Source organism: Caretta caretta, chromosome 1 (genome assembly GCF_965140235.1).
Source record: "Caretta caretta isolate rCarCar2 chromosome 1, rCarCar1.hap1, whole genome shotgun sequence".
NCBI classification, from domain to species: Eukaryota; Metazoa; Chordata; order Testudines; family Cheloniidae; genus Caretta; species Caretta caretta.
The window spans coordinates 126,918,277-126,930,979 of NC_134206.1; the positions used below are offsets into that span (position 1 = coordinate 126,918,277).

Sequence of the window (12,703 nt, forward strand, 5' to 3'; positions counted from 1 at the left end):
GCTGGTTAGCATTCAGGCTCTTTTTGTGAAAAGTTTCTCAGGTTATACGTCATGGATACACTTGTGAAGTTAAATCTTTAATTATGACTACATCAAAATGCTCAACCTCACTGTTCAAATTTCATGACTTTTAGTGCATTGGAGTGGCAAAGTAAATCACCATATTTATTTATTTCTTTTTTTCTTTTACTGTTTCTTTGTAAATGGGGGGGAAAAAGTGTCTTCATTTTTATAGAATTGCCAGTCAGAACAGATGAACTAGTGGCCTTTATTAGTTAACTCATGTTTATAGAATCAACTGTGTGTATATGTTGTATGCAAAGTACATGCTTCCATATGCATTTATAGCTCTGTGTGTGTGTGTGTGTGTATGTATGTATATATAAATTAAAATGAGGAGATGAGGCTGTCTTGGTCTTGCTAATTTTAAATGTTCATAACTAGAATGAACTCAAAATGAACTGATTTTCTTCTTCACATGGATTGATATTTTTTTTTTTTTGAGACTTTGAGACAAAGCTGCCAGTCTGAAATAAATTCAGTTCCATAGTCTTAAAGTTGATGCATACTTGATGCTAGCTACTTAGTTTTAAAAATGCCATGTTAGTGCTCAGGCCTGTTCCCCATTCTATTCAATGGGAGTTTTCCTATTGCCTTCAGCGGGAGCAGGAGCAGACACAAAACTGCAGACACAAAAATCGAAATGAGGTATGATAATTGGAAATGTAAGGGTTCTCAAGAGATTTCTTATTTACGATCTTGAACACAGTGGATGAAATCAGCTGCCATAGTATTAGTAAGCATAAGTCATGGAGGGGTTTTGTGGGGGAGAGGGGTGGAAGACGGAGAAACATAGGAAAGGTAGGGATAATCTTATAAGATTAGGTTATTCAGCTTGTTTCTGCACTTTTACTCATCTGCAATTTTAACTCCCCCCATCCCAACAATATTTGTCAACAGATGGCCACCCAAACCCTCAGCCCGGAAGCAAGGACAATACTGGTGGTAAGAATTTTGTAAATGTTTTAAATAGCATTTGTCAGCCATCATACTCAGACCATTCTATTGACTTTTCTTTTTAAATGAACCATTCATATTTAAATGATTTGGTACATCAAGGCATTTACTTCTGACTATGCAAATAATGAACTTGATGAACTTAGACACGATGAAAGAGCAGTTGAGAACGAAGAGAAAATGCTTGATTTTGCAAACAAATCATGCAACAGCCTTAAAGTGACAGTAATAGAACAGGAGAGTCAGTTTCCTTTGCTCTCATTTTTAAAAAAGAGAAAAGGTGAGCATGGGTCAATATTTGCATTTGAGTGCCTAGAGCAAGGCACCTAAATAAGTGCTCTGATTTATCGTCTCCCCACCTTGACAAGCTGCGTTCCTACAGATCTCATTCAAGTCAATGGGAACTGCAATGTTCCAGTGCTATTCTGACCAAACTTGCTAACTGGTTGAAAGGTTGTTTTTAGTATCTCACATGCACATTTTGAAACTATTTTGTGTTAACCTGTAGCATATAGAATATGCTCTATGGAAATCACAAAAAAAATTAGGAGTTTATTTATGATTTTGAAATTCTGACAATCTAGCTGAATTTTTAACATACCTTTTGTGAGTGAGAGAGACACTAGTGGAGGAGAGTAGTTGGGGCATTGCACTAAATTTGTACTTGAGAGTCTACCTTAAACCTTGGACTTTCTCATATATGAAGTAAAACATAGTTTTCAGCACGTCACGGATAAATGCATGACACACGTGTTCCCAATAGTTATTTTTCAGATGGCTCAAGTTTCCTATCAGCTTATAGAAGCTAAAAAGGGGTTAAGAGATCAAGGATGAACATGTCCTAGTAGTTTAAAGGAAGAGTCAAGATCAGGTATAAACACCTTTAAAAAGGAAGGATAACCATTTTATTGACTCTTACAGGGAACTTTAAGGATGAGGACTTACTTGATGGTAAACTTCCACCAGAAAAAAGGGGTAAGATAATGTCCAACACTTCACAGTGAAACCCACTGCTATCTAGTTTTTGCCTTAGACTTGTGTGTCACAAACTGGTTAAAATGAGTTAGGAATGCTAGATTTTTGTCCTGGTCTGTTTGAGGCATGGAAATTGTTATCTTCCAATTTAACCATTATGTACTTTGTTCATTCAGAAAAATTGATGATCCAAGGAGGTGGAATTGATTCAGGAACTCTAAACAATAGGTTTAAAACTACAATGATGTGAAAGTGGTACTTGTTTCAGCATTCACAGTGGGGAAAATTTCCAAATGTACCTCAGCACCATGTCTCGTGACTTAGGAGCTTATGTCCTATTGACTTTCAATGAGATTTAGGTTACTAAAAACCTAAGTCCCTTCTGAAAATAGGACTTAAGTGCTTTGGGGAAAAAATTCCCCAGCCATTGTTGAGAAGCTCTAGTGCCTTGCTTTGGGACAGACTTGAAATTTGGCATAGGTATAGCACTGGTGCCAGGAATGTGCATCTTGCTTTTCCCGTGGGGGAAAAACCCACTGGTATTTGGCCAAGATATTAGCCTTTGAAAAATCTGTTTGCACACGCTCAGTAGAGACTTTAGTTTGCAGTTAAATTTTCTTGAGAATCTCATCTGCAGAGAACATGCAGCAGCCAAGGTCTTCAGTGGGTGAGCAGGACTTTCCCTGTGATTACTGCTCCCAACTGCTGCATGCTGCTGTGGTTCTCAGTTCTGATACCTGGCACATGGAGACTCTCTCCTATCCTCTCTGTGCTGGCACCAAGCAGCAAGGATGAGGAAGCCACCTGACTTGAATAGAGGGGACAAGAGCTGGAGTCGGGGTGGGGGAAAAATAGGTTGGGACAACAAGCTATGGAGACTAGGAACTTAAGGGTAGGAGGAGAAGTCAGGTGTGGAGAAGAGACAGGTTAGAGAGGGTGGGGCAGAAGGGTCTGTGCCCACTAGAGCACGCACCTGCAGCACCTGAGATTCCTCAGTGTCAGCATTCTCTGCTTACAGAAGATATCTGTGAAACGCACTGGCAAAGAGTGTCTCCTCACCATCTGATGATTCGTCCAGAGAGAGGATGACAACTTACTACTGCTACCAGTTACTCCATTAGCTCAAATGGTAGAGGTCTGTGTGGTGGATTTAAAGGTTCCAGCCTCTGTGGTGTCACCTGATGGAATTCACATGTCAGCTTGCTTTTCAAATGCTTTGGAAATTATACACACAACCATGTTAAAAGAATATTAAGGTTGCAAAGTCAACCATTCAGAAGTTCAGAAATACCAGAACTAAGGTTGCCTGTGCACTGTGGTAGACTTCAATTGCACGGTCACATAGGATATCTGCATCATTCAGTGCAGAGGACGGGTGGCGCTCTGGGAATGAATCAGAGTTCCTAATGAATAGGGCTGTTACTTGTCGCACCCCTGCCTCACTTGTTACAGAAGTTGGAAGGGGTATAGTGAATGAGGCAGGGGACTGCAAGAATGGAAAGGAAAGTCTCGTCTCCGATGGTTAAGGCAGTTGAATGCTGCAAAGGAGAACTGGATTCTCTTGCTGCCTCTGCCACAGAGTTAAACCAAACTTTTCACAGGTGGCCGCTAATTGTATTCGTTTTCTAGGTTCCCAGCTTGAGACCCTGGGGCCTGATTTGAAGAGGTGCTGAGCACTTACAGCTGCAACTGAAGTCAGTGGGAGCTGTGGAGCTTTGAGCACAGAAAGTGCTATATAATGCTAAATACTCTGGCACTCAAAATTAGTTTTAATCTCTGAGCCTCAGTTTCCCATCAGTACAGGGGAGATGCTAATGCTGCCTTACCACACAGAGCTGTTGTGAAACTAATGTTTGTGAAACACTTAAATAATTTGGTGATAAGCACCACAGAAAACCCCATGAGGAAATCTAATAACTTTGTGTTTAAAGAAGAGTTTGAATGGTGTGCAGTAAATTAGTCCTGGGGGCTCTACATTGAACCATGAGAATAATATTAAAATATTGAATTAGCTACTCATTCCCTGGGAACCATTCATCCTATGCATTTGATGCAGGGTCCTGTAGAATAAAATGGTCTGTGATTACGCAATTAACGAGAGTATCACAATAAATACACCCAAGGAGGTTGAATTAAGTTTGCACAGGCAACCCTAGGTCTGGCATTTCCTACTTTTGAGTGCTTGACTTTGCAACCTGAATAGTCTTTTAACATATTTTGTGTAATTCCTTTATTAGTTGAAGTCTGTTTCTATTGTATTGACTTTGTTAATGTAGCATCCGGAGATAGTGGGTCATTTTGCATGATGCATTGACATAGAGCGCAGATTCTCATTGTGATAAGGCTGTTCTCTAAAAAGATTCTTCTAGCAATGAAATTATTTGTTATCTTACAGGTGAAGGTGATACCAATCCCAAGAGTGGAGGAGAGGCGGAGGGTAAGTGCATGGATTTTCGTATATCTGTTGTATCTGTACATCATCTTTAAAAAGTTAAACATCTAACATTAAGCATTCCTTTTATTGCCTGCAGGTTTAGAATTTTAATAGTGCTGAATAAGCACTGGCGGTGCTTTTCAGCTTCAAAATATTATACAAAATCTCTAGTATTTTTACTTCCAACAGCTTTGTTCCTACCGCCTTTTTTTTTTTTTTTTTAAATACTTCACTTCTGATAGGTCAAATACTGAGTTCTTAGCCCTGGTCTACACTAGGACTTTAGGTCGAATTTAGCAGCGTTAAATCGATGTAAACCTGCACCCATCCACACGATGAAGCCCTTTATTTCGACTTAAAGGGCTCTTAAAATCGATTTCCTTACTCCACCCCGACAAGTGGATTAGCGCTTAAATCGGCCTTGCCGGGTCGAATTTGGGGTACTGTGGACACAATTTGACGGTATTGGCCTCCGGAAGCTATCCCAGAGTGCTCCATTGTGACTGCTCTGGACAGCACTCTCAACTCAGATGCACGATTGTCTGCCATTGCCCTGACGCAGGGAGGGACGACTGACGACATGGCTTACAGGGTTGGCTTACAGGGAGTTAAAATCAACAAAGGGGGTGGCTTTACATCAAGGAGTATTTTCAGGCAGGACTTCACGGAGGGTTCCAATAAGAAATGGTGCACCTAAGTAATTGTTCTTATTGGAACAAGCAGGTTGGTCTGGCCTCTGATACATGGCTAGATTTACCTCGCTGCACCTTCTCTGTGAGTGACTGCAGTGTGACCTAAAGGAATGAGTCCCCTAGATGGGGGGGAGGTGGGTTGCAAATGAGTACAAAACAAATCTGGTCTACTTGTTGTTTTGGTACATTCCATCTATCTTTTACATCTTTGGCTGGTAGCAGACGGTGCAGAAGGACTGCATGCTATCCACATCTCATGGCTGCTTGGCAGAAGATGGTATAAGAGGACTGCTAGCAATCCGTATCACCTGCCTGCTCACTATAAGATGGTTCAATAGGACTGACTGCAGGACTAAAGAGAATGACGTGGTCAAGTCACTCCAAATTTAGTCCCTGCGCCCATGTCTGCCCAGGCGCTCCTGATCAACCTCACAGAGGCGACCAGGAGCACCTCAGACATGACTATGACGGCTACCAGTCCTACTGTACCGTCTGCTGCCATAAGGCAATGGGTTGCTGCTGCTGTGTAGCAATGCAGTACCACGCCTGCCAGCACCCAGGAGACATACGGTGATGGTGAGCTGAGCGGGCTCCATGCTTGCCATGGTATGGCGTCTGCACGGGTAACCCAGGAAAAAAGGCGCAAAATGATTGTCTGCCCTTTCTTTCACAGAGGGAGGGAGGGAAGGGGGGCCTGACGACATGTACCTAGAACCACCCGCGACAATGTTTTAGCCCTATCAGGCATTGGGATCTCAACCCAGAATTCCAATGGGCAGCAGAGACTGTGGGATAGCTACCCACAGTGCAACACTCCGGAAGTCGACGCTTGCCTCGGTACTGTGGAAGCACTCCGCCGAGTTAATGCACTTAGAGCATTTTCTGTGGGGACACACACACTTGAATATATAAAACCGATTTCTAAAAAACTGACTTCTATAAATTCGACCTAATTTTGTAGTGTAGACATACCGTTAGAGTAGAAAATGTGAACCTTGCACACAGCATTTCACAAGGTTTAGATCCAGACTTCAGAGTGCTCACTCGTTTTTGCATGAGTGTACTTCATACCATGTCTAGCGCCATAATGGAATGCACTCATGCTGCTTAACATGAACTACTGAAAAATTAACTCTTCTAAATCTATGCTTGACTCTTCAAAATCCGTGAAAAGAAGGCAGAATCAATGTCTAAGATTACTTCAAATGTTAGTGCTGTTTTGGAAACATTCAGAGTTTGTATATCTTTTGAGAAAGAAGCCAAGTCTGTCCTCATTTATATCTAGAAAAAAAATGTCTTGTTTATAGCCTCTCAAGGAGTGATACCTGGAATTATAAGTGCTGTGGTTGTAGCCGTTGTTGGAGCAGTATCTAGCTTCATTGCTTACCAGAAGAAGAAACTCTGTTTCAAAGCAAGCGGTAAGATTTTAACTAGTTTTTCTCCTTTGTGATCTGTTGTAGCTCTTATCTAGAAAGATAGGGAATTTAGTAATCAATATAAAACACATCAGCCAATCTTAATGGCCCAATGCATTAGCAGTCATCATGAAGGAATAATATATTTTAAGTGAGTCTTAAAACTAAGAAGTTTGAAATGTTTTGGCAAAAAAAAAAAAAAGATTTTTTTTTTTAAAGTAGGAGGTGTCCGTCTTTCCCCCCCTCCACCCCGCCCCCCAAGATTCCATAGCTCAGAAAAAGCTGGACTGAGGAATCTCAAAATGTTTCCAAAAATTCTCTACTCGCCAAAGAGTGAGCATGAGAGAGTTTAAGCAACACTTTTGAGAGGAAAAATAGAAAATTAGAGGAAATGGGGAGCAGAATGTTTACAGTGGAAACTGCCTTTCAACTTTAACAAAAGAGTCATTATCTTGGCTCTGTAATGTCACTAGTAACCCACACTTTGGGAATTATGAAGACTAAGTACACAGCTGTTTCCCACACATTAGGCTTCTAATAACAGCACAGGAGAGTTTATTCCTTTTTGAGATGTTCATCTTCCCACCATTGGTTTCTATCCCTCTCTCCTCCCCCACTGTCTTCCTAAACCAAGGATATGAAGGCCAGGATATGACATGAAAAGTCACACAACACAAAACTTTCCCCCAAATAACTTGCAAGGGCAATAACACGGTTACTGGGTGCAACTTAATGCTTCATTTGGTCTTGGTGGCACTCTTCTTTCTTTTAGTTGTCTAGGCTCTTGTAGGAGCTCTGAATTATGCACCCTAAGCTTTCAGTGGCCACCCTCTGGAGAAGCCTCTCCGGAGGATGATCACTTGGCCACCTAGTCAGTGTAAGGAGGCTATACCCATCCATCAGTGGTTTCGCAGGCCTTACCTTTTTAAGTTGCTTTGCTACAGAGCATCCCCAGCCTCTCTCACATTTGCTCTTGTCTCTGCCATTTCCGGTCTTAGGGAAATGCAGGTAACACAAATGCCTGATGTCTTACAATGTTTGTTTGTATCTCAGCAGATCAAGAGAATGTTAATATGGAAAATCAGCAAGGAGCACATGCAGAGCCACCTGGTAAGAAAAGGATCTGGAGGGAGGAACAGAATTTTTGGCAGGAATCTGTGTGGACTTGAGTCACAGAAATTAATCTCCTAAAGAGACTTATCACTTGCACTATACATTCTTGTAGTCAAGTGTTTACAACTGCAAGAGAAATGAATTCTGGACTGAAACAAGTTTCAAATTGAGTTTCATTTATATTAGATGGTAAAAACGTAGAACTAAAGCAAATTAATAACCCTTTGCATTTTTTCTTTATGGTGGTTGGATGAAATACCTGAAATATTAAAATGTGTAAGGAAGTAGTGGGAATGTAAATGGGTATTGTAATCAGAATTGTGAACTGAAAGAACACAAAGCTGCTACTTTAAATCAATTATTTGAAAAATGATATGGAATGGTGGCTGGCTGGCATGTTTTTTAGTGGAATGTGTTGGGAGTCTGACTGTAGCCGTAGCTGTGCTGTCTGACATGAGACCAATAAAGCTGTGCCGGAGCTGGCATTAATAAAAGGGTAACGGTATTTGAACAAAGATGCAATTACATAAAAGCAAGCTGGAGGCAGGGAAAGTTAAACTGACTAGCATACTGTTGTGCACCACAAAGAATCTTTTATAAAAGAGAAGCATAAAACAGCAAACTTAGTTTTTTTTTTTTTTTTTTGTCTGATCATGTCTGCTAAGAGTTTTTTTCAGTGAGCTCCAACTCTGTAGTGCAATGCAGACATGGCTGTTTAAAATGATTGGCTAGGGAAATTGATGAGGTATTGCCAGAGTAGGAAACCTGGCTCCAGGAAGCCCTAGATAAATTTGGATTAGAGAATTGTTGAAGTGGTATAGCCAGAAAACAAACTTGGCTTCTGTCAGTTTCACACCTTCTGACTGGCTAATGAAGGGATGAGCGGGAGTACTCAGCAAGGCATTGAAGTTTTGGAGAGGATTCTGCATGTACCATATATTTAAAAAGAAAATGAAGTTGAGCCTCTCACAAGAGTGTAGGTTATGAGTAACTATACATGTCCTCCTATGTGCTTAGTTTAAAACCAGAACTAGGCCTTTTCTGCTTTTTAAAACTGGGCAAAGTTACCTGCCTTATTACTCCAATACAGTCAGTTTGTCCCCACAAACTTGTTAGCTGGTTCAAGATGTCTTGCATAAACTTTTCTGTAATACCTTATCAATTATTTTATAAAACTATAAAACAGGTACCTTTCTCTCCAACTGTTTTCTGAAGGTGAGAGTGCAGCTAGTTCTGGATATCCACCTCAAACTAGAGTTATTCTGACAAATAGTTTAAATACAGATATTAATTCTAGTCCTTTTAAAATTAATGTGGTTATATTAACTCAAAAGAGGAGCAGATTTAAAATATCTAGATATTCATTAGATTTTAGTTTAACACTGTATCCTATCCCTTTGGCCGTAGTGAAATATACCTTTATAAGATCCTGGATTAGGTTACCATTGTAATCTAGATAAATATAATACTGTAAGACCTCTGCAAAATTCAGGTTCATGTATGAAGTTAAACAGAGTAGGTTAAAAGTTTAAACTTTGTTCAGGATTCCTGGACTTGGTTGTGATATGCCACAATTGTTATAAAATTAGTGATTTTTTTTTTTAGAGGTTTAATAAAACCGCACAAAACCAAAATCTTTGTATACATTGATATCTGACCATTTTCTCCTAGTTGCTTGTGCAAGCATGTTACATTCCAGTCTGAGTTTACTATAACTGCATATTGCATAAATAAAGCTAAACTTCCCATGACCCAAAATCACCCTTGTAGACACAATTTGTGCCTGCAAAAGTACCCCTTTTGTTTTGCATCCACAGTGAATTGCAGGGAAAGTTCGTAGAAGTTGTATTTCTGAATACTTGACTGCAGATGTAAATTAGTAGCCATGTACGTCACTAAAATTTATGTCTTCAAGTTACTCCTGGGTGCAAAAACATGCAACCACCACTTTTTTTGCAAGCAGAATTCTGCTTACAGAGAGTTCAGGCCTCAGCCCACCCCACTATATCAAATGCCCATTTATTTACTAAGATTAGAGTGTTCACACTTTTAAAAGAATCACTGTTCTACAAGTTGGATTCTCATATATTGATAGAGAATTGTACTAAGCTTGATTTGGTTATTTTGTTTGTATATTTGTTTGTTTCTTTCTTTTTTCCCCCAGTTCAGCAAACTCTTCTGCAGAAATAATCCAGGGAAACTCAAGGTGAAGAAAAGAACAGCAAAACTGGATAGAAAACCTGCATATCTGCCTGAAAAAACACAATGTAAACAGCAGGGGCTTGAGTTTCAAAATTGCATGGAAAAAAAAATATCCTCAGAAAGGATGGGAGGGATGTTTTCAAATAGCTGAGCGTTTTTCTGTGGTTAGCCCTGTGCAGCACAGTGTTGCCCACTGACAGTTGGCCTTAAAATAGTGACGTTCTGAAACAACTTGTGCCTTTTAATTCTCAACTCTGCTCTTGTGGCAAGAACCATCGCTGGTGTGTATCTGAACTGACTACTATTATGGCTAGCCCCCTTTTCTTACCCCTTCAAAAAAAATCTGTTGATCTGTTAAGGTACCATGACTCTGAAACAGCTCTAACATTGTAGCGTCGTATGGGAACGGCTACACCACCCACCTCAGGGAGCCTCCCACCCTGGCTTGACAGACTTGGGATAGCGAGACTCACGCTAGTGCTCTTAAAAATAGCAGTGGAGGCAGAGCTCTGAAGTTGCAGCTCAGGCTAGTGCTCTGGCTCTGGAGCTTAGAGAGGTGGGTGGGCTCCAAAGCTGGAGCTCCCACCAAAGCTGTGACGCCCACACAGCTATTTTTAGTGCGGGCAGCGCCAAGTCCCAGGAGCCCAACTCTGTTGACCAGGATTGGGAGGCTCGCTACCGTGTGCTGCGTATCCTTACCCTAAATTGGGTAATTGTGCCAGTGAAGACACCCTTACAGTTCACTTGAAAGTGAAGTTTAAAAAAAAAAAAATTCTAGTAAATTTTACATTTTGTGGGCACCTGAACGCAAATTTACATAAGTTAAAAAAGTAGCCATGTCATCTGAAATATTTGACCAAATGAGTGTGTGTGTGTATTTGACAATGGTGTTGTCTGTGCAGCTGCCTGGATCAGCTAGCAGGAAGGAGGTACTTGTATCTGTCCTCTAAGGAAAAAAAAAAATTTTTTTTTTTTTTTCATTTTTCTTCATTATGTCTGTCTGGTACAGATCCAGAAAGCCCCTATGTGCTTTAGTGCATCCCTCAGAGTCTCAAAGTTGCTTTTCATACCGATTAACTAAAATTGAATTGATCAAAAAAGGAAAGGCCTGACTTACAAATCAGAACCCTACATTGGCTACTCTTCATTTGGCTGGGAGTGTTTTTCTGGTATTTGTGAGTATTCAAACAGCTGCCAGGGATTAATTTGTATGCAAGTTGGGACTGACAGACATTTCCATAACTGCTCACCTGAAAGCTTGAACAGGTCATTATTTACAGTTTTGCTTTTGAAAGGTTTGTCATCCAGTCGGAAAGTAGAAACAATACAACTAACTTATGTGGTAACTCTGCAATGTGGATAATCAAGAGCACTCTACACTAGGGTGACCAGATAGCAACTGTGGAAAAAACGGGACGGGGATGGGGGGTAATAGGCGCCTATATAAGAAAAAGTCCCCAAAAATGGGACTGTCCCTTTAAAAGCGGGACATCTGGTCACCCTACTCTAAACTGAGTTCCTAAAAATTACTCTCCACGCGATTCAGCAGAAAACAGCCTCAGTCCTGCAGCTAATAGCACACAGGGGCTGCTGGACTTGTATGGAGCCCCAGTAAAGTCAGTGGTGCTCCATACAAGCACAGCAGTCTGCTTACATGCTGTCATTGAAGGACTGGGGCTTAGATTTGTAACTAGTATTGGTTACAATGAATAGTTTGACCAGCTGTACCGAGGAGATTTTGTTTGTAATAGAAGTTCAGTTTTTGTGCAATTTTACAAAACACTGAGACAATTTTACTTAGAAGTGCATCTGGTAAGTGCATAGGTGAGAATCTGGAGAATTACAGTAATTCATACAGTAAACAAATTAGCCTTTTTACAGAAGGTTATAATTTGGACTAGCACAGACTTTTTTTTCCTGCCAAAACCTGCAAATCTCTGTGTATTCAAATATTAATGCATCTAATGAGAACTCATTTTAAAGAACATGTACATGTTATTTTAGGAAGTTGATGACAAAGAGCTTTAAATGTTTGGGGTTTTTTTGTTTGTTTTTAAATTATGAAACTCATTGGTAAACCAGTTTTCCCCATTACTCTATTTTTTCCTGGATGAAAATGTTAAAACATGCAAGTGTGTTATTGATGGAAAAGTTACTATATTGTAGGTGAGATTCTTTGACTGTAAATCATTAAACTAATGAAATGCCTTACTTACCTTCACCAACAAATGTATTTCATATGTATCATTGTCAAGTACATTGAAAGATGCCAATAGCTGATTTGGGGTTCTTTAAACAAGCTTTCAATTAAGATTGTGGATCCTTCTTTCAATTTCTCAAACCTCTTAAGAATTGGTCATTAAAACCTCAGACTATTAACATTGTGCCTTTTTTTTAATAAACATTTGTAAAGTTACTTTGGTTAAGTATCTTAAAATGTACTCCAGTTTATTTCTTTGAGCAGAAAACAATGTTAACTCTACTTCTGTGTTTGGATGGTCTAGAAAAAAAGTTGGAGGCAAGAGGGGAGTAGTCTACAAACTTGTTAGTTTTACCTTTTCTCCTAAAGAGTTTAGATTTATTTTGAAAACATCTAAACATAAAATTACACACATGTATTGTTGTAAGTAAACCGTGGGGAAAAAAGTACTTGCCTATTTTATTGTCTATTGTGCAATAGATTGGAGAACAGACTGCAGGATTTGATTGTGGCAGATTCATATGCACTCAAATTTCTGTAGGTTTGTTTATATTACAGAGCAATTATTAAAACATCCACCATGGAATGACATTGTTTCTGTGCTTCCAGTTAGGCAAACAAAGACAAGTGGACTATATCTGTCTTGCCAGGTTGA

The 12,703-nt window shown here is 39.9% G+C and overlaps 1 protein-coding gene across 2 annotated transcripts in view; it reads left to right on the top strand.

The window, feature by feature from the left end:
* The window catches only part of LOC125640835 (CD99 antigen), a 38,078-nt gene extending 25,814 nt beyond the window's left edge, over nucleotides 1-12,264 (top strand). Inside the window, exons 4-9 of one of the 2 annotated variants that reach the window (XM_048859852.2) lie at nucleotides 961-1,005; nucleotides 1,939-1,992; nucleotides 4,388-4,429; nucleotides 6,426-6,536; nucleotides 7,587-7,643; nucleotides 9,811-12,264. In XM_048859852.2, coding sequence (XP_048715809.1) covers nucleotides 961-1,005; nucleotides 1,939-1,992; nucleotides 4,388-4,429; nucleotides 6,426-6,536; nucleotides 7,587-7,643; nucleotides 9,811-9,836 — 335 coding nt within the window. In that variant the 3' untranslated portion in view covers nucleotides 9,837-12,264. The remainder of the gene's footprint in view (nucleotides 1-960; nucleotides 1,006-1,938; nucleotides 1,993-4,387; nucleotides 4,430-6,425; nucleotides 6,537-7,586; nucleotides 7,644-9,810) is intronic. The other variant, XM_048859860.2, reaches the window with a different exon arrangement.
* Nucleotides 12,265-12,703: the final 439 nt, after the last annotated feature.